General features: G+C 36.1%; 1 protein-coding gene across 7 annotated transcripts in view; it reads right to left on the bottom strand.

The window, feature by feature from the left end:
* FOCAD (focadhesin) overlaps nt 1–23,170 on the bottom strand; it is a 504,358-nt gene that overhangs the window by 48,564 nt on the left and 432,624 nt on the right. For all 7 annotated transcript variants that reach the window (XM_069088078.1, XM_069088080.1, XM_069088077.1 and 4 more), the window contains 6 exons: nt 20,687–20,775; nt 18,352–18,396; nt 14,908–15,016; nt 13,404–13,520; nt 9,183–9,421; nt 3,480–3,569 (listed from right to left, as the gene is read on the bottom strand). In XM_069088078.1, the coding sequence (XP_068944179.1) occupies nt 3,480–3,569; nt 9,183–9,421; nt 13,404–13,520; nt 14,908–15,016; nt 18,352–18,396; nt 20,687–20,775 (689 nt within the window). The remainder of the gene's footprint in view (nt 1–3,479; nt 3,570–9,182; nt 9,422–13,403; nt 13,521–14,907; nt 15,017–18,351; nt 18,397–20,686; nt 20,776–23,170) is intronic.

Here is a 23,170-nt window from a genome sequence, read left to right as displayed (position 1 = left end):
CTCCCTCAAGTCTATTTAACACTCCATAGAAACCTTCCTGCAGTCACACTAAAGAGAAGATCTTCCTGGATTCATACAATTTCATTCAAATCAGGGATAGCATGCTTAGTTACCATGAACTTATCAAGAGCTGCGTCCTCTGAAGCTGACTAGAACCACAATGGCCCAAAGGGGAGGAAGAGATATCTTTTGTGGTAAACCATACTTTTTCAATGGAAAACAATAAAATTTCATAGTATCAAGTTTTAAATTGCTTTTCTGATTAATCATGTTTTCCCTAAACACACCTCTACACAATATATTATTATATATTATAATATACATATATGTGTTTGTAAATATGCATAGGAAAAATACACACACACCCCCCTAAAAACTCAAGAACTAAGGGTTAAACTGAATGGTGCTGACTGTGACAGGAATTCAGAAGGAAAAAGACTGGTGTGGCTGGAAATAAGCAGGGAAGGTTTTGTGGAGAGGATAAGATATATCCCAGGTCTTTGGGGATGAGCAGGATTTGGATAAATGGACCAGTGGAAGTTTTCTGATAAACTTCCAAGAACCTCTTTTCTCTCTTCCACATAGTTCTAGGAGATCTACTAATCCAGGACAAAGATGAGGAGGAATTAAGAAAGCAACAAAAAGCCACAAAGAGACATAGTCAATAATCTTAAGGGTGGCAACAAGATTTTAATCTGAAAAGTGCCAAATAATATGATTGTATCATCTTTATTTAGTTGGGCAGCCAGGTGGTACAATGGATAGAGTCAGTGAGTTCAAATCTAGCCTCAGACACTCACTAGCTAAGGGAAATTGGGCAAGTCATGTAACCCTGTCTGCCTCACTTTCTCATCTGTAAAATGTATCTTTGCCAAGAAAACCCTAAAGGGAGTCACAAAGAGTTGGACACGACTGAAACTGCTAAACAACACAATCTTATTTTATTAATTTCATTGGCATAGACAAGGCAAAACAAACAGACAAAAACACTACCACAAAAAGCATTTATTAAGTGCTTCCTCTGAGCCAGGCACTATGACTGGTATACAGTAGGTATCTAATTTTATTGAATGTGCCTCAGTTTCCTCATGTGCAAAATGTAAATAATGACATCACCTATCCTTAGAGTAGCTGTGAGGAGCTCTTTTCAGACTTTAAAGCACTACATAAATACTATTTTTATTATTATTATGATCTATGAGATATAACCACACCCTATATGAATCATTTCACTAAGGCATGGTGTGTGGTATAAAAAAACATTGGGTTTTGAGTAAGGAGACTTGCGTTTATATCCAGAATGCCAATGACCAACTATATGATTTTGACCGGATCACTGGGCTTTTTTGAGATTGAATTTCTTCATCTGTAAAAAGGGATAATAATATTTTGTACTACCTAAGAGGTTAATCATGAAGGTCAAATGAGATAATGAATGTAAAGCATTTCATAACTGTTATGCATTATGTAGTCCTTAAAAGTCCTCATGTGGTTTTAAAGCTCTTAAATCTGTACAAAGTCTTTTGGGACACCCTATGTCATCTGCAAACATGAAATTTTAGCTTTCTCTTTCTTCTTCATGGATCTGAACCTTTTCCTGGCTCTCCCTCACAGGCCATGTAGACTGCTTCAGATGTCATCATATTGCCACCACCCCCGTCTGAGATGGCGAAAATCCTACACACCCACCAGGAAACATTTCTGATGCTACCTGAAACCTGCATGAAGTCTTACTATCTGGAAATTATCACCTTTCCTCAGAACTTTCACAGAGCTTTCTTTGCGCCTCTGTTGTGCACTAATGTTCTCTTTTGCACTAGAATTATCTGTACACGTTTTTTTCCCTGCCAGATTGTAAAGTCAAAGATCATATCTTATTTCTCTTTGCCTATTCACTAGCATTCAGTGTGGTGTTCTGGACGTGAAAATGCCCTGCCTTCCACCTGCCTTGCATCTATCTTGCATGTACATGGTTATTTGCATCAAAGTCTTCCCTATTGGAATATGAGTTCCCTGAGGCCAGAGACCATTTTTGCCTTTCTTTGTGTCCTGACTCTTTAGCACAGTGCCTGGTACATAGGAAGCCCTTGATAGATTTTTGATGACTGACTAATTAAAGGATGTTTTGTTGAATTTGAACTCAAAATTTCAGAAGATATATACCATACTGGAAGTTTGTCAAGGGCTAAGTTATTCACATTCTGAAATGAAGAAGAGAGTTTCAATTTTAGAAATCAATGAATTATAGATGTGACACTATAATGACTTCTATGCAGGTTAAACAAAATGAGTAGACCTTTGGAAAGGTCAAATGCTATGCACATATTCCCCAAGTAACTCAATTTAGAAGATGACAAAAGTGAAATGTAACAATGAACCAAGTACTCTGTCTGAGTAACAAGACTTAACATCCTGATGATCTGGATCTACAAATAAATTCCTAAAAAGCATTCCTTATGAAAACCATAATCCTTAGCTTTGCACTATACTCAAGTATATTTACTCAATGATCTTCAGTGTGGTGTAATGAAAGAGATGCTGCATTAAGCATTCTTTTTGATCTAAATCTTATGCTCTCAAATCCTACTTCCTAAATTCTTAAGAGATTTCTCTCATGCCAAAGAATATAATTTGAATAACCTTACCTGCCTAGTTCATGAAGCTTCTACTCTCTATACTTTCTCAAACTATCCCTAAAATTCCAGTTCTTCCACTGAATATTTCTATCAAACCAGAAGAGTAATGACAGTTTCCCCAATTTTAACCCCATCTAAGCAGCTCCTATAATTACCACTCACGCAACGTACTCAGTTACTTTCCTACCAAATGAGATACTGAATTTATCTATTTTGCCCATTGCTCCTTCTTCTGTCTGATTTTAATGTATCAGTCCACAGGATAGTTATCTAGATTGAAAGACTCAGAAGGGGAAGGAATCACATTGATTTATCTTCATTTCTATATCACCCCATCTGGATTAGAATTTAATAAATTTTTAATGGTGATCTTGGGGGTTTGCTGAAAACCTGTGATCATGTAGGGTTGGTCCTATTATCTGCAATATGTGTCCTTCTACAAACTGAAGGACTCTGTAGAATTCTCATACTCAAGAGCCCAGACCTTGAAAAGATGAGATCCTATGCACATATTCCCCAGGAAACAGTTTTCAAGAAGTCATACTGAAGTACAAAGAGGAAGTAAGTGCTTTTGAGTGAAAAGAGTGGAAAGAGATTATATGAGTAGAGAAAATTTAGTTAAAACAAACTTCTGTGTTCTCCCCCACAAAGTACAAATCTTTTTATACAAGTAGATCCCATATGGTAGCTATTATAGTCAAAAATTGATAAAAGGAAAATATTATAATTTCCTAACAATGACAGACCCCTAAAAAAGTTTTTACTGTAACATGCAAGACTTGCAGCAACATGGGAAATCTTTAGAATGGAATTCATGGTATAGAGGTAATAGAAATAACATACTTGTATTCAAGACTGGTATCAAAACAGCAATTTTCCAGAGCATCCAAAGATGTCATCAGAAGAAGGTTCAACTGTTGGCCAGATACATCACTGAAAAGGGGTAGCAAAAAAGAGAGAATCACTGAAAATCATTCAACTATCTAAATATTCCTTATATATTACAATATTACAATTTACTGTCAGTGCTCTGCTAGAAGAGCTAAAATGGCTATAAAAACATTTTTTTCCTATAGAATCAAATCTAGTCTTTTTTGTAAAGAGAAAATCATATAGGGGGACTTAGTGCATCTGAATTTTATAGGATTTGTGAGTTGTGTGATTTTGGGTAAGTCACTCAGAGGCAACTAACTCTCCAGGACTTCTCTCCTAACAAACAGACAGGTTTATGTGTTGGCAGAAGGTTATGCCAAGCTAATGAAAACATAGATCTTAAAAATTTCAAAATTGTTTTATTTTTACAACCATGAAATGAATAATAAGTCATCATAACTTGCTTTTATGATTCCTTCTTGCCTTCCTTTGTTCCTCTCTCTCTTCTTTCTTACTTTCAAACTGGGCCTGTGATTTCTTCAGTTTCTGGGTACAACTGATGAGGGACTTCTCCAAGGTCACACAACCAGTATGTGCCAGAAGCAGGACTCAAATCTAGGTCTTTCTGACTATGACATCAGTCTTCTCTCCACTTTGTCATGCTTTATCTTTTTGTTTTACATAGTCCCACAAACCCTCAACCTTTTACTCTTGTTCTACTTCTCCATTTTGAGGGGAGGGTGGCTGTTTATTCAGTTTCAAATCATTGAAATCTGAAGATGAAAGTAGAAGTCAACCTATAAGTCGACTAATAACCTCTAAGTGAAATGCTATTGGAAATCTACCAACCTCCCTAGGTTGCCATTCCCCAAGTCCACCCCATGCCTTCCCTTCCCTATAAAACATACTAATACAAATTTCAACTTTTAATATAGCAGTCAAGCCTTTGAAAAGTGGGGAAAAAACGAAAATGGAAATAACCTAACTCTCTGCTTTTCAGCTTCTTGCAACTTAAATAATATGGTTCCAAGAACAGTATTGGTGAGTATTATCATCCCTGGTAACTCAAAAACTAAAATTAATTTTTTACTGCCTTCTTCTAGGCAGGGATTTGGATTTTCATCAACACCTGTATTGTCAAGGGGTCCTTTCAGCTTTACTCTCATGCCTGCCTACAACCCTCACTGTAATTTATCACCCACAAAGCTAACCAGGATGCATTCTTAATAATTTATTCACAGGCTAAGAAACAGGTGATTTTGCTTGAGGCAAAAGTATTTCATTTTTCAGCAAAAGACTCACATTCTATTTCTCCTCACTTTCAATACCCCTAATTAAGAATTAAATAAATCTTACATTGTTTTTTTTTTTTTAATTAAATAAGACACTGTTAAGCATCCTAAATGAATTCTCAAGGGGCCCAACCTGCAGAGCCTATTTGCAATCACCTGATAGCCTCAGGAGATTTTGGTGGAACATTTCAGAGTCCAACTTGGATACTTTTCTAAATAAATTCCAGAACAGTACTTAAATTTTAAGAGGCCTTCTTTCATAGAGACAATGCTCAGCATTCAGAGCAAAAGCTGCTCTATTGACAAAACTATCTTTATATGAAATTGACTTTTGTCCCTTATAGCTAACATTTTGCTCTAACCCTGTTCCCTCAAGAGGCAACCCTGGATTTCATGCAACTGATTTGATATTACTGAGTTTATATGCAGACAACAGCCTTCAAAGATTTTTTGCCATTAGAAAAATGGTATTATTCTGCTATATAGCTAACTACATAGTCCAAATCATTTCATTCATCTTTATGGAGCAAGAAGGTAAAAAAGATGTATTCGAACCAAAATGTAGGTCCTTTAGATTAGTTTGCTTCCAGAAATTGGATAAGTTGAATTAAAAATCACATTTCCAGCTACAGTATTAGTACTAATGCAGAGAAACTCGGAATGAAAAGGAAGAATGTATTAAACAAGGAAAACACACGAACAGTGGAGCCAATGCTGTATACAATCTGTGATTATTCTAAAAATGAGAAGTCAAAGATGATGCAGGACAGAACACTGGACCTTGAGCATGGAAGACCAGAGTTCAAATACTGCCTTAGATACTTAGCAGTTGTGTGACTCTACACAAGTCATGTAACCTGTTTGCCTCCGTTTTCCCATCTGTAAAATAGGGATAATAATAGCATTTATACCCCTACCCACATCCCCTGACTTGTGATGAGGACAAAATGAAAAATATTTGTAAAGTGTTTTGCAAACATTAATATACTAAACAAGTGCTGGATATTATTATTACATTTTGCCTCTGGAAGGCTGATTCCTGGTAACCTTTCCCAAGACATCCTACAAATACAAGCGAAGCAAGCTTATAAAGAAGCAGAAGGTACTTTATGAACCAGGGTCTAGTCTAAGAAGATTAGTTGTGAGCAGGTTATATGCATAAAGCAATAAGAACGTAATCCTCTTTAGTAATAAGTCATTGAGAATCTCATCTTAAAGTAGAAGCCACCAGAGTAACACTGGCTGCCCAGAGATAAGTTATAGTTTTAACTTTAAGATATGTTGTTTTAAAGGACCTGAAGGAGAGGGGAACTAGGTGGCACAGTGGAGAGAGCACCAGGCCTGGAGTCTGGAAGACTCATCTTCTTGAGTTCAAATCTGGCCTCAGACACTTAGTAACTGTGTGACCCTGGGCAAATCACTTCACACTGTTTGACTCAGCTCTTCAGGAAAATGAGCAGGAGAAGAAAATGGCAAACCCCTCCAGGATCTTTACCAAGAAAACCCCAAATGGGGTCACAAAGAGTCAGACATGACAGAACAACTAAACAGCAACAACGAGGGAGAGAGGCAGCATGGCACAGTGGATAGGGAGTTGGCTTCAAAGGAACCCAGAACACCTGACTTTCAATTATGCCTTGAACACACTCTAGCCAAATGGTCTTGGAGAAGTCATGGAACTTTTCAGCAGCATTGTCAAGGAACCACCTAAAAAGTTTAAGTTGAAGAGAAGGTGCTGATCTTCAGAGTACAGAATATTTCTCACCAAGAGCTCTTTACATAAAAGAAATCACAGGTCCAATTTGAAAAAAAAGAGGGAAAGGGGGGGAGGGGGAGAAAGGAAAGAAAGAGAGGAAGGAAGGAAAAAAGGAAAGAAAGAAGCCATAAAAATGATGATGACTGTTGCTATTAATTTCATGGCTATAAAATGATATCACTTTGAAATTTTTAAAATCTGTGATATCAGCACATAGTAAATCCTCCAGCAACACAGACCACAATCTGCTTAATACTGAAGATAGTCCCTGGAGAGCTAGCTCTCACAGACATTAAGTGACTTGCCGAGGATCACACAGTTAGTTAACAAGTGTCTGAGATGAATTTGAAGCCTGGTCCTGCTGATTCCATGTGCAACACTATTCACTATGTTACACTGCCTCTAAAATTAATGCTTAAAAAATGTCTTCTCTCATATACAGTAACTATCTAAATCTCCCAATTCACTTGTAAAGGCAACTTTATCACTTTGCTATTGGGTGAATGTTAACTCCTAAGGAGAATTGAACCACAGAAAAGAAATAATGTAACTCACTCCAGCTGTTCCAGCCATACTTAATAGACTTTAAAACTTAACCTGGTGTTTGTATGTAATTAAAAAATATCCCTTGGTGAACTAAACCAATAAAATTTTCTACCAATATTTCAACCACAGTCAGAAGGGTGGCCTTAATTGTTTAATTCAGCTTTTTCCCCTTTTTCTAAACTAGCTTTTCTAAAAGCTCAAATTTATTATTAAAAAACTTGAAATGCTTTCCTAAATTCATTTGTTCCTTGATATTTCTGTTAGTATATATGTAAATTGGGTACAAAAAGTTAATTATTTATTTCAAACAGAAAATTCAAGTTAGCATTAACATCATCTGTCTAATACATTCAGATATAAAACAAAACCAAGCCTGATGATTTATACAATAAGTAAATCTTGTGTTCTATTAGATGCCCTTAATCCTTATCTTGTTCAAGGAAAGTGTCCTAAATTATCTTTCTCAATCATCAAAATTTTCATATATTCTGAGTAATTGGTTCAAAGTAACCTAGACTAGTAGGTCTCAGGGTATAATCTGCAGAGCCTAGGGGTCCCTGAAACCCTTTCATGGGTCCATGATGTCAAAACTGTATTCACAATAATACAAAGACTATCTATTATAAATACTTATCCCTTTCCAACTTCTATGTGAGGCTGGATTTTCTTCATATACTCCAATCAAAACAACATCACAACAGATTCAATGCAGAAGCAAATAAGAATCTAGCTGTCTTCTATTAAGGTATACGTGATTTTTTTTTTTTTTGCAAAACTATATAAAACAATGCCTCTTATAATTTGTTTTGGAAAATAAAACTATTTTTCATAAAAAATTATATTAAAATGTAATAGATTTATTACTGTTGTCTTAAAGGAATTAAAATGCTTAAAATATTTATCAGTTCTAATTTCTAATACTGTAAATACGGATAGAGATTAACCCACATAAATAAAAAGATATTTGGGGTAAATAGTTTTTAAGCATACGAAGGAATCCTGAGATCAAAAAGTTTGAGAACAATTAATCTTGATATATGAAGGTGTACTACACTAGTGTTTGCCTAAAAACTGAGAATCTGGTTATATTAATGTGAAATCAGAAATGACTGTATTCCTAGGAAAATTTTCCCACTTGGTGGACCTCCTCTATTTAAGAGCTGAACTGACTGTCAAAAAGATTAAGCTGAATAAGGCATAGAAACACTTTACCTAAGGATTACAAAAATTTATATGGAATCAATGGTTTAAAAAAATCTTTGTGACTCACTGTAACACAAAACACTGTAGCAATTGGGGTACAGTGGAAATAGTACACTATTTGTAGTACACTATGTACTTTTTTGATAGTACACTATGTAGTTTCAGTCAGTAACTGTGCCCCTCCCTATGAACTGACAATGATATTTAGGATACAGGCACAGTTGCCAAGCAAAGCTATGAGAACTTTACTGAGAAGTCTCTTTAAATTGGAGACTCTGTTGTGATCATCAAATTAATATGCATTGGGCTTATGTCTAAACATACAAAGTGATTTTAAAATGTTAAATTATTTTGACATCTGCATATTTCAGGATATCTCAATTTATAAGATAGTAAAACCAAAACGTTGGGAGATGAAGGGTGTTAGCTTCTTCCTTGCTGAAGATTAGAGGGTCTGAGGAAAGCAAAGCAAAGATGAACAATTAGTTTTAATACATACAACATAAGCATGTCTATGTGGATGGATGGATAAGAGGCAGCATGATATAGTAAACAAAAAATTGTTGTTGTTGTTTTTTTACTAAACTCCAGGTCCACAAGACAGGCGTTCAATGCCAGTTTCTGACACACACTAGCTGTGAGACCAAAGGGCAACTCATTACCTCTCAGTGCACCTGGTAATTCTAAGATTTATCACTTACAGGTAAACCACTGATTGGCATTAGGGAAGGGAGTTTCTAAACACAGACATTTTCTATTCTGATGAAATCACAGAACCAGACCAACCACTGCCTGCCCTCCTCCATCCCAACCAACAAAATATACACAAATACTAAGTCACAGAGGGGGAACCAGCAGCGCTTGAATCAACCATACCTGACTTTCTCCTCACACAAACGAGAAATAAACATCCCCAAAGCAAGGCCTATGTGGATTTGAACAGCTTGAGATTCATCTGCACTTGGTTTCCCAGGTAACTTAGCAGTCAGCATACTCAAGACTTCCTCCACCTTCTCCTTGCAAGACAGAATGAAAACTGGCACGAGGAGGGACAAAGCCATGGCAGCACAGGAACGAGCAATGGCACTCGCTGTGTTTTCACCTGAGTAGGATTTCTAGGGTGAAAAAGAAAGAGGAAAGAAGAAATGAAAGAAGGAAGGAGTGATGGAGAAAGAAAGAAGGGAATGAAGGAAGGGATGGAGAAAAAAAGGAAGGGAGGGAGGGAGGAATGGAGGGATGGAAGAAGGAAGGAAGGAAGCAAGGAAAGGAGAGAGGGGGAAGAGAGGGAGGAAAGAATGAAAGAAAAAAGAAAAAAGAATTTAGATTAGTTATCTTTAGGTCTTTAGGTGAAAGAACATTTTCCTCATGAAAGGACTATATGTCATGACAAACCTTTAACCAATAGGACTCCTACAAAAGTGCCAATGTGTGGAATAGTTTATGTACTCAATCACAGCTACAGAAAATTAAAACATAGAATTTAATACTTATTTGAGAGGAGATTTGGGGTCAGTTTTGTTCCCCAGTAAATGAGCAACTGTTTTATTAATTTGAAAGGCAAACAAGAGAAAGTAACTTTCTTATCCTTTAAAGATGTGAATTCACTTTCTATTCAATCTGAGGACAGCTTGCATCATATTTCATAGTTTTAAAAGGGTCTCTGTAGAAAAACTAAAGAGGAAGAGCAGCTAAATAACCCATGCTTGAAGCAGACTACTAAGCCATATAATAAAAGGGAATCTATCAAGTGAGACATTTACTGGGAGCAAAAAAAAAATACTACAGTAATAGTAGGAAGAGTTCATGTTTAGATGGAAAACTATTGACAGATCTCCCAAAATTTTGGTGGGAATGATTCCCAGTAAGTAGATGGATTATTTCTTATAAAGATTCAATTCTTTTTAATTAAAAAGAAAACAGAAATCCTAAAAGCCTCTAGTTACAAAGGAACAACTAGATATTCTAAATGGAATTTAGATATATGTACACTACATGATATATGTAATTATGGAGAAAGAAATTGATAATAATGTAAATAAAATGGTGGAACAGCTACATGAGAACTACAAGAAGTCTAAGATAATGGGGTTTATGAAATTACATACATTTATAAATATGTTTCAAGTGGGAGGGAAAATAGGCTTGTCATTTTCTGTGATTTTATACTCTACGTTTTCAGATACAACTCAAAGTCAATATACCACCTGCAGTTATAGAATACTAAGAAATATATATTTGCTTTTTGGAGGGCATTGGGGTTAAGTGACTTGCCCTGGGTAACACAGCTAGTTTTTGTGTTAAGTGTCTGAGGCTGGATTTGAACTCAGGTCCTCCTGACTCCAGGGCCAGTGCTCTATTCACTGCGCCACCCAGCTTCCCGTAAGAAATGTTTTCTATCCAATGCTATTTAACCTGTAAACTTGCAGTGCTTTATATAAAGGATAAAAATTCTGCAATAAGCATTAATCAAGTACCTCCTATATGTACCCATTACTGGGCTAGGCCCTAGGAATACAAAAACAAAAAATTAACACTCTTTGTTCTCAGGCAACTGATATCCTATGGGGGCAAGGGGTAAGGAGAGAAACAGCATTTACGCGTAAGTAAATATGAATAGTACTCAAAGTGAATGCAACATAATGAATTGGAAAGATGGAAGGGATAGTAAGGAGGACCATGAAGGAAGGCAAAGGCAGACCTCAAGTAGGAGCTGAATTTTGAAAAAGAATGAGAGTTTTAAATGGTAGAGGGGGGGGGGGAGAATGAATGTGACCAGGGACAGAGTTCAGATAGTACAAAAGAACAAAGATGGTCCATGGAATGCCACAGGGGAGGTACAGTAAGAAAATCAGCTTGGCCAAGGGGAGTAATATTAATGAGTTTAGAAAGGTAGGTAGGCTGGAAACCAGATTGTGAAATGATTTGCATGGAAAGTTGAGGAGTTTGTATTTTATTTCAGAGATAAAAGGGATATACTATAGGTTTTTTTTTTTTAAACAGATCAGGCTTGTGCTCTAGGAATATTAATTTGGAAGGCATACAGAGGATACACTGGATTCGAGTAGTGGCTCTGTGAGTAGGGAGAAGGAAAGAGGTGAGAGATGACACAAAGGTAGAAGACTTGGCAAGTGATTAGATAGGAGGGTAGATGAGGGAGGGTGAGGAGACCACAGTGACTCAAGAGACTGTGAATCTGTGTGATTAGAAATGAATTGTGTGATTGGTGCAATTAATAGAAAATAAGGGAATGAGGAAGAGAGGCAAATGTGAGGAAGAAGAGTTTGAGATGAGGAAATGCCAGCATGAAGATGCTGATGTGGGACAGGACCTCAGGAGAGAAACTGAATAAATAGATCTGGGAGCTATCTGCTTGCAGAGGATAATTAAACCCATGGGTGTTGATGAGAGAGACGGAGAGAGAGACAGAGACAGAGAGAGAAACAGAGAGACTGAGAGAGACAGATAGAGAGACAAAGACAAAGAGAGTGAGAGACAGAGAGAGAGAGACAGACAGACAGACAGACAGACAGACAGAGAGGTATAAGAAGATAGATGGGGGCCCAGAATTGAGCACTACAGAACACTCACTGGTAGGGGTTAGGCTATTAATGACAAGTAGAAGGGGAGCAAAGAGAGAAGAGTTGTGAAGAGAAAACATCCAGGAGGAGAGGATGGTAAACAATGTCAAATACTATATAAGTTTAAAAAAAAAAAGATGAAGTTTGAGAAAAGGCCTAGGGATAGGGCAAAGTTTCATTAGTAACTGAAGACAGCTGTTTCAGGTGAGTGGTAAGATAATGGGAAGAAGTAAAAGAAATTAGTACAGACAGCTTTTTCCTATTAGAAAATGAAAAGGAATACAGGTATTGTGAAAAGGATTACAGATATAAGACAGGAGCCAGAGGGGATGGCAGGGTCAAGTCAAGATTTTTTTTAAGAATAGAGAAAACCTGGGCATGTTTGGAAGCAAAAGGGATTAAGTCAGTAGATAGGTGAGAGAATGAAGATTTAGAAAGAGAAGTTTACATGGCTACTCAAGAGAGAATTACTTAGGCGCAGCCAAGTAGCACAGCGAGTAAGAGCACCAGGCTCCAGTGTAGGGATGACCTGGGGATCAAATCCAGGCTCAGATACTCAGCACCACACCCAGAAATAACTGGCCGTGTAACCTTGAGCAAGTTACTTAACCCTGATTGCTTAAAAAAAAAAAAGAGAGAGAGAATTAGTCAAAATGCCCAGTTCCAAGACGTTGGGAATGGAAAAGGGTGACTTTTGAAATAGGGCTTGGGGTAGGAGAATGAAAGAAGAAGAAAAAGTTTTAAATTTGAGAAACACCTAGGGGCTGGTGAATAAGAATGCATTTTATTTATTCTCAAAAAGCCTATAAGCATTCACAATTTTGTATGCATTAAAAACTTTGTACAATATCCTGTCCTTGCAAGAATGTGAACCTGATAGCTACATCAAAGAAATCCACATAAGCTTCTAAACCTTTCTCTCATCATTAATTAAAGCACTAATGGGAACATTTGTAATAGAAAACAAGTTATTAGGAAGGAATGTTCCTTCTGAATAAAAATGGCCTACTAACTTCATCCAGCACTAACAAATAATTCAATTTCCCCTTTAAATTTTAAAGTCCAGCTCTAGATCCAACTCTGAACACAAGTACATATCTGACCAAATGAAGGCAGGAGGTATAGAAATATGAAAAATTATAAAAAGAACACAGAAGGTAACAGGACTTCAGGTTAAATACATGATCTTAGCAACAATTCAGAATCTGGTCTTTATTTTTATCCCAACCAGCTGTAATTCTCTCGGCTCAGCTGTTTGTCCCATGACTAAGATAATTCTCTAATAAATGAACGGGGATGAGCTGAGACTCAAATGAGGTTATACAGAAAGCAACACACTACCAACTTGCATAAATGCTTAGGTTTCAACAAAAGAAAAAGATGAGGAATTAAAAGGTTATGGAGAATGTTTCATTTTGTGACTCTTGATAACTAACAGGTAATGATAATAAGTAACAAAGCTTGAATCTCAAGGCCCCCAAGCTTGCTTTAAATTTTGTTTTCTTGCTTTCACACATACTTGATAGAACCAGGAGAAGACTTGTCCCTTGGGTTGGTAATGGCTATCCACAATTACTAGGAGGGTATTGAGCACCATAGAAATCCACTGTTTCATGGGAAGGAAGTCAGGTTCAATCTAGAAACAAAGGGAAGAAAAAAAAGAAAAATTAAAATAAGAATGGGAAAGAAGAAACAAACCCAATTATTAACTTTTACAAATTCTAGAAGCAGGTGACGGCTTGAGCATTATTTTAAGTTTAACGGCTAAAAGCTAAACCATGTTGGAGGTCTAAAATTAAGAAGAAAGTGAAGTGAATCATTGGTTACCAGATGCCCTCAGTAGTCTCCATCAGGAAAATGATTTGGTTCACATACAAAAGTGTCTGTGTTTTGTGGGAAAAAGAAGTTATGAATCTTCTATATATATGGAGTACCTATGAGCTCAAAAAATGTGGTAAAGAGGTATGTGGATTCAATTCAATTCAAAAAGTTATTAAGAACCTACTAATTAAAAGGCACTGTGGCAGTATAATGGTAAATGTAAATGGGAAGATCTTTCTCATTCATTAATAGACGCACGTGACCCACTTAAGTCACATTAAGTCTGTGGTGGATGGAGGGGGTAGAGCAGGAAGGGTGGAGCAGATGGATTTGGCTTTCTGGTTTTTGAATAAATGTTTTGGTTTGTCTTCCATGTGGAGAGTCTTTTATATTTTGAGATTCGGAATTATGTTCCCAAATTTATAGCCGCTGTAGGCATTGTGAATATCACGTTGGTGCTACAGATGATGACATAAGATGATGACATAAGATGAAATGGCCCCTATCCCTGAGGATGTCACATTCTACTAGGAAAAACTCATTCACTGAAAAGTAAATTAAAAAAAAACATAGACAAAATATTTTCAAAAGTGAGAGAGCAATAACAACTGGCAGGAGGAAGAGACATGGAGAGTCAAATTTAGCCTTGACATAAGGGAAAACAATTAAAAAACAGAATGGGCTATGTCAGTCAACAGTGGTTTGAAGATTCTCCCATCACATGAGTTCTTCAAGCAAAGTCTACATGATCATTTTTCTCCCCTAAATTATGTAAGAGGGATTCTCATTTGAGTTATATCTTGACTAGATAAAAACATATTAGAAGTTTGAAAATGTCAGATACAGGGCCTGGACAGTGAGGTGCCAGAATTTAAGTCATGACACTTCAGGGTTAAGTAGTACAGCGACAGTCAGACTCACATAGCCATCTCTTCATTTTCCATCTGGCTGCACTTACTCTGAATTTCTCCACCCCCTGCATGTGACAGGTACCTTTCCCTCTCCCCCGTACTTTTCAGTTTCCTTTTGTGCATTTATCTTCCTCCCTTAGACTGCAAGCTTTCTTTTTTCCTATTTTTATCTCTACCCCTTAGTACCATACCTGGAACACAGCAGTCACTTAATGAATATTTATTGAGTTTTTAACTTTCAAAATGCCATGGTCACAAAAAAGAAAATGTTTTCAGTGTCCCGTGACTCACCTCTGGTGCCCCATCAGTTTCTGAGGACAGGCTGTTTTCGTGTTTAGATACGACAACAGCAAGACTGGTTAATGCCAGGAGTGCATTCCCTTTGACGACTGGGCTTTCCCTGTTGATGACAAGAAGATTCTAATGATGATTCTAAGACATTAAGAGTCAGAGAAGGTCCTCCTGAGGACCGAAGAATAGGAAGTGTGAAGAAATCAAGGAAGTCCTTTTATATTCTTTTATATATCCCAATGAATAGATTTATTTTCTCCCCACTGCCTATTCTTTGCTTTCCTTCTCTTTTCTACCTTTGCCCTTTTCTCTATCATGCTTGATGATTTTTTCTATGCCTTTCAACAGAAGCCTGGGTTTTTGTGATTTTTCCTGAGAGAAAAAATTGAAACAAAAACTTAGAGTGCACATTTTCTAGTCATTGCCTTTTTTATTTTGTTTTGTTTCTTTTAATCTGACCAAACTAATGTTTACCAATAAAGAGCTAGTCAGAACAAGATGACCTTTTATTAGTACACTGCTGTGTTGAACTATTGTATATTGGGCCACTTCAGGCACAAAAACACACTTGCAACTTGACACTTTCCCCAGTAATTATGCTCCTCTCCTTTCCTGTCAATACAGCCCACAATTTGGGGACTTTGGATGTATAAATGTCTCACTTCTGGACTATTAGGAAGTGAAAGGCTGTGCCTCAAATCATTCAAATGGTAAATTTTTTTTTAGCCATAAAGTCTTGGATTTGACTTGTAAAGTTAATGTCATAGAAAAAGTCTTTTGTAAGCTATCCAAGGCTCAGAAAAGCATTTTTCTTAGAATCCCATAGTTATCACAGAGAAGAAATGCTCACACTGATCTTTAATACTGCTGAGATGTCCTTGGCCTTAAAATAATTATTTTGGGGGTGGTCTGACGTTGTCTAGAAAATATTCACCCAAATATTCCCAAAACAAGAGATGGGAGTCTAGTTTTGAGTCCCCTCTAGGATTATGAATCAAAATCAGTTTAGTAAATGGGAGATATAACCAGTTCTATAATTACTGTTTGGTTTGAACTCTAGATTGAAATGAAACATTGGGCCTAACCTACAGATATAAGGTCCAACTGTGCCATCCTATACTACCATGCAGTCCTACAACAAAGTCAGTCTCCTTCAGGCAAGAAATACTCTGAGAACTCAGCTATTTGCCTGTTCCACTCCAGTAAGGTCAGTGATCCATAGGCTAGGTCATAAACATTTTAAAAACTAAAACATGACTCTACATTGCTTCTGACGATCACTGGCCATACTGGGTAGGGCTTGGGAATTTTCAAGTAAGTTCCCAACTTTTCTTTTGATGATGAAGCAAAATCACAGTACAGAAATCTAGCAGAGATCTTAAAAGTTGGCTCTTTCTAACCCAATCTTCCAAGACAATACTTAGCTCAACTGGCAAAAACATATTGCCAACGAGGGCAAGATTGTAAATGTGATCCCCATTTGGTCCACTTAGCTTCAATAAATGTAAATCTGCTGAGGATCCTTGCAGTGTGTTGCTAACCCTAGCTGTGTCCTTCCCCAATACGTGTCATTGCTAACAATAGGGACCAGGTTAACAACTATGAATGGAATAATAAAAAATTATCGCCATGACAAATCAAACAAACAAATGAATCAAAAGCATCATTCTGTATTTGAAGAAAAATATGGTTATAGTAATTATTCTTGCAAGCTTCTCCATTGTTCTTTTTTGGTAGTCAAATAAATTGTGCTAAACTAATGAAATGGAAATATTATTGTGCCATAAGAAACAATAAAAACAAAGAATTCAAAAAAGTTCTTAATTTTTCATGCATCCTTTCCCTCAAACCTTGACTCTTACTTTGGTCCTATTAGGATCATATTACTAATATTGCTATGAAGAAAATCTTGGTAAATTGCTCAAGGCAAAACAATTCTGTGAATTTTTCTTCTCATATATACATATAAACATGCAGTGAATAAGCGAACAACCTACAAAATACCTTAAAACCAGTGATTTCCTCCTTCTAATGTAAAATATATTATTTTCTTCTTGTAGAAGACAGTGTATCATAAGTTAGGAAAGAGACACAGTAGATTGTAAATGACTCTGTGATAGAAAGCCAGTCTCTGGTTTCAAAACTCAAATGAAAAAGTCTATGACAATGTGAAGATTATGTCATTGTAGCAATTTTAACACTCAGTCAATGTGTCAGTCCTCTTCAATTGTACCCAATCAACAACAGGAACATTAGGTTCCCTTGACCTACAACCATATTAGCAGATGAATATTTTTTCCCATTTCCTCTCCTTTATTGGGGGGGAGGAGGGGGGCAGGGTGGGAGTGTAAGCTTCCTCACAGTTTATGAATCCTTATATGCAAACAAATACAGGTTGGACAGTAGGTAATACAGATGGCTGGGGTGGGAGTAACAGCAGATGTGAAGCCAGCTCCCTCTAGATGTACACATTTAATTAAATGCCTGGATTGATTTGCTCTTATCCCAATCCAACACGAAAGCATTTCTTCACTGACCCATGGGCCCATAATACACAGATGTATGTGTGCGTGTATCATAGTAAGAAACCAAGCTCACTTTTTTATTCTCCTACTGATCATGTAAACTTATGTTAAATGAGTAGTTCTGAAAGCATGGTCTGGGAACCCATGAAGGTCCTTGAAACAATTTTGAGGAATCCACAAAGTTAAATCATCATCACTATCGTCATGGTCAGAGACATCACCATCAGATTTAACTTTAATGTGGTAAATAATGATAGATATAACCAATAAAAACAAAAGCTCTTTGTGGGGTTTCTCAATAATTTTTAACAGGGTCCTGTGGCCAAAAAGTTTGAGAACTACTGTGTTAAACATTTAAATTTTCTCTATCACCCTGAAATACTCTACTCACAAAACCCAACTTTCAATATCTATATGTGATAAGTATATGGTGAGAATTTACTTGACTGAAAATTAAAATAATAATAGTTTGTTTTTTTTTTTTTTAGCAATCGGGGTCAAGTAACTTGCTCAAGGTTACATGGCCAGTTATTTCTGGGTGTGGTGCCAAGTATCTGAGCCCGGATTCGATCCCCAGGTCATCCCGACACTGGAGCTGGTGCTCTTTACTTGCTGAGCCACCTGGCCGCCCCTAAGCAACTGGGTTTAAATAATTTGCTCAAGCTTACATGGCCAGGTGTTTCTGGGTGGGTGCTAAGTGTCTGAGCCTGGATTCGATCCCCAGGTCTTCCCGACACTGGAGCCGGTGCTCTTACTCGCTGTGCTACCTGGCTGCCCCAATAATAATAGTTTTTAAACTGCCTAAAAGAGAAATAGGATGTGCATACAAGTGAACAATATAAATAAGAAAGAGGACAAAAGATTAAAGATAAAATGATCGTTTTACAATCTCAATTTATCAATTAATCATAAATCTTACTTTGCAGCTGATTTGATAATCTGGTCAGTCAGCATGTCTCTAACCCTGTATTAAAAAGAAAACAGTTAACACCTCATACTGCAGTTAAAAATCTTTTTCTTATCTTGTTCTTCAACCAATAAGAATTTGCTGGTCTTATCCTTGATTCTTAAAATTATTAATATTAGTATACTGTGAGATGGTTACAGTGATGCCATTAAGAAGGGTTTCATTTTTAATATCCGTCTCTGGCTTAATTACACCGAGAGTTATCTTCAAAAAGCTCTGTCATGACCTTTCTAATGTGTGCTGGGAAATGAAATCCAAAACAGTTTGTATAAATCTGATCCTCCTGCATTTACATTTATTGCTTTCCAAAGCAATAAATATACTAAAATTTAGTGTCCAAGAATAAAATGGATAATGTGCAAATTGATGTAACATTTATTATACTTCAGAAAACAACTGGCTAAGCTATCATGTGCTATAATCATCTGAATTTATTGGAACAAGGGCCACTGAAGTGCTCACATCTCTTAAAACATTTGAGTAATCACTTTTTAGTACACTGCAGACCTGCATTTGTACAACTTCTCATCTGATTCAAGACTTGCTTCTTATACTGCCATATGCCCCCAAGATAGCAACAGGAAAGAACAGTCACATTATTATATTAAAACGTAACTACTATTCTAATCAAAATGATACTCATGTTTTAGGCCAAATTTCTTAAGGATAGAATTTAACACTCAGTCCATATGTCAATAAAAATAAATATTAGGGTTAAGAGTTTAAAAAAATAGCCACCTTTCATTCAGTGTGAATTTTATATCTAATTTAAAGACTTGGCCAGAGTATATTCTCTTTAAAGAGAGGGATGTTGTCATTTTTCATTTCTGCATCCCTGGTTCCTAGCACATAATAGGTGATTAATAAATGCCTGTTGCCCTGAACTAAAAATAAATGCAGAATAAATGCTTTTATATTTTAAAATTAAGTGATGCATAACTTATTGCCTTCTCCATACTATTAGAAAGATAAATGTAAGCAACCTCAAGGAGGTATGGGGATAGAGTGTGGGGATGTTTTGAAAGGTATATATTAGGGTTTTATTAGTTAAGTCATCAGTCTTTCATACAGAATTTTAGAACCTGAAGGGGTTTTTGTGGAATTCTCCTAAAAAATAATGAGCTATTTACTTATTTCTTATATTTCTTCTTTTTGAGAAAGAACAGTTATGTAGTTAATATAATAACAGACTTGGAAGGAAGACAAGGGTTCAGATCCTGTCTCTAATACTTAGTAGCTATGTTATCAAAGGCAAATCATCTAAACTCTCTGAGCCTCAGTTTCTCCATTTGTAAAACATGAATAATAACACAAGTAGCACCGACCTCAAAGGACTGTTATGTAGTTCAAATGAAAAATATACAAAGTACTCTGTAAATCTTAAAACACTGTATCTATGTCAGCTCTTATTTAGGGTAAAGCTCACCAAAATTAGAAGTGCATTTAGTATTTCTGTAATAAAATATGGAAGAAGCATATTATTGTGAACAGAGATGCTCTGTCATAGAACCGTACTTTAAAACCAGAACTATACTAGAACCTTCTATATACTTTTTTTAATCTACAGATTTTTAGTAAATGTGGAAATCACAATTAATCAAAATTAACTTCTATATATACCTTTAACTAAAAGTGACCACTGGTTATAAACAAAGTTTCTAAGCCTCATATAACTTTTTTTGGGGGGGTGAGGGAGGACATTTGGGTTGTACCTGGTAGAAGTGCATAAATTTGATCGGCTACTTTTTCCAATACAGGTTAACAATTCTAACTGCTTTTTATGTTCCAGTGCTGAAACAGTCCCACAAACAGAACAGTACAAATTCAGTTCAGTTCTTCCAGATCTCCCCAAAGAAATGGAAGTCTTGATGTGGTACAGTTGTGCCTACTAGACAATGTTTCACTTCAAGGGGGAAAAAAACTTGACTAAATATGGAGTGGGAGGCAATGGTGTAAGCAGAAAGGGTAGTCTTCATCGAAGAGTACATAAAATAACCTCAGTCATTAAAAAAAAAGTCTCCTTTGAGATCTTGTTCAAGGTTTCTTAGAAAAATATAAACAATGAATGAATCTCCATTTGTAATTTGTGTGTGTGTGCGTGCGCGCGCTTGGGGGGTGTGGGTAGTTTTTTTTTTTTAATAAGCATCACCTAGCAGGTCATCTGGATTTTTCTCCATAACACTCAAGCAGAAGTTATATCCCACAACATTAAAACCTCTTAAGTAGCTATCTTTCCCCTAAGTTTCACTTCTCCCTACAAATGATGAGAAGGAAGTCACTCCCTTACCAGAGCCATGCTGTAAATTTCTTGTACTGTATCTCCTCGGGAGCATCTTTTCCATGTTTTAATTGCATGTCCAACTCTGCCTGTCTTCCCTGAAAAATCACAGGATAAATCATGCAGTTGAAATAAGTTTAAATTTGTAGGGATGAAGACTAAAAGATGATATTCATGGAAATATATAAAATCATGAAGGACATAGGTAAACTTGTAAATAAACTTGTAAATCATTACAGTTGAAATAAGTTTAAATTTCTGTGGGAAACACTTGAGTAACAGATGTAACCCTTTCCTTGAGGGCAACTTCATAAGTGGATCTCACTGTTCTTGATAAGATATTTTACTTTGAGAGATTGTGTATTAAGGAAATAGAATTACATTACTATATAGTACTATATAGTATTTCCTTAATTTATGTAATGGGTGCAGTCTTGAAACAGTGTGTAAAGAAAAAAGTTTTATCTAAGAGTTTACTTTGGGATCTCAGTTAAAGCTTACATTATCATCCTGGCTACCCCTTATTTCTTCCATCCCTCTTCTCCATCCCACATAGCTATCATCACCACACAAATATATATGCACAAAAGATTTTCAAACTGCTTCTTTCTAGCTGCTATTTTGAAGTAACATGTTACAAAAAGAAATATTCTGCCAGGGATATTCTGCAAATTCTACAAAACAGTATAATAAGTATCTGGAAAATGTGTTATGATCAAGGTTGGGTAATGAAACAACTCTTTTTTCTATACATTCCTCAATAATTTTTCATACATTAAATTTACTTATGACAAGAGAAACTATACTGAACATTAAATGATATTACCAACACTTTGCAAGCTAAATCTTTTTTCTGATTTGCTAGTTTCTTTTAAAACTGATGTTTATTTTGGGCAGATAATGCCCAACTTGATGAAGGCAAAATTAAAATGCTGAGTCAGTTGAGCAAAGCCTCAGTTTTTTTTTGTTTTCCTTTTTCTTAACAGATGTGAACTTCTTTAGAGAAGTATGGTAAGATACTGAAAACTGTGTCTTGGCTTGAGCCATAAATAATATGGGCACTAGTGACTTCAACGCTCTTTCAAGAATACGGAAAACCACAAGAATGAATGGATCAAATCAATGGTTGATTCGGTTTAGTATTCTTTCTTTAATAATATATTTCTATTACTTTTGTCAAATATTTCACAATGACACTGAAAAAATTTGTAATAAAAAAAAATTGAGGTGTAAATTCTCTCCCTCCCTCCTGCTCCTTCTCCTCCCCTTTAAGAAGACAAGTAATATGATATTGATGATATATGTGAAGTCATGCAAAATATATTTCCATATTAGACGTATTGAAAAAGAAAACACACAGACAAAACCCCAAGAAAAACAAAGGAAGTGAAAAAAAGTATACTTCAATCTGCACTTGGAGTTCATCAGTTCCCTCTCTGGAGATGGATAGCATTTTTCATAATGGATCCTTTGGAACTGTGTTGGAACATTATCTTGATCAGAGTATGCTAAGTTTTTCACAGTTGATCATCTTTACAACACTGCTATTATGGTGTACAATGTTCTTCTGGTTCTGCTCACTTCACTTGACATGAGTTCATATAAGTCTTCCAAGGTTTCTCTGAAACTATTATGCTCCTTTCTTATAGCACAATAGTATTCCATCACAATCATATTGTGAGGTTGAGCCTTTTCTCAATTGATGGGTAGCCCCTCAGTTTCCAATTCTTTGTCGCAATAAAAAGAGCAGCAATAAATGCTTTTATACAAATAAGTTCTTTCCTCTGTTCTGTGACCCCTTTGGGATACAGACTTGCTAGCGGTATTGCTGAGTTACAGGGTATTCACAGGGAACCTTTGTCTTCCAGAATAGTTGCTGTTCAATATTTGTGATGACAGTGCCTCGAGAGACACTCAGAAAGAAAGTAGTTTCCTCAACATGAAATCAATGTCAAAAGGTTAAGAGCATTCCCCAAATATCCATACTTTCCTTTTAGAGAGCACTGTGAAAGTATCATGCATTAATATATCTAATCCTTCCCTGAAACTATTTCTGCACTATTACTGCGGGTAGTATGTTCCAAAAGCATATTACCTGACTTAGTAAGGTAGTAGTAATTCTTATTTCCCTTAAATTATTTCTATTAATTTTCAAGGATGCCCTCAATTTCTAAGATTTTGTGATTTACCGAATATTCTACCTATGTCCTTCATAATTTTATATATTTCCATGAATATCATCTTTTAGTCTTCATCCCTACAATATTAAAAACTATAATCTTTCTCATCTGGTATCATAAAATAATTCCTCTATCCCTTGGAACAGGCAATCAAAGATGGGAAAAATGAACTCTCACAAATATTAGTTTTCTATTTTATATATATCCTTTAGTAGTTCATTCTCTCTACCCCCAAAAAGTAAGATAAGGGGGCATCTACCCCAACTCCTTTGCATAGGTCCATATAAGCAAACCATTGAATATATTTTCAGAT

This window comes from Petaurus breviceps, unplaced genomic scaffold (assembly GCF_028583685.1).
Source record: "Petaurus breviceps papuanus isolate PSGF00001 unplaced genomic scaffold, PetGlider_PUasm1.0 184, whole genome shotgun sequence".
NCBI classification, from domain to species: domain Eukaryota; kingdom Metazoa; phylum Chordata; class Mammalia; order Diprotodontia; family Petauridae; genus Petaurus; species Petaurus breviceps.
Note: the sequence above shows the minus strand (reverse complement) of the source record. Positions and strands in the feature narration are given on the sequence as shown.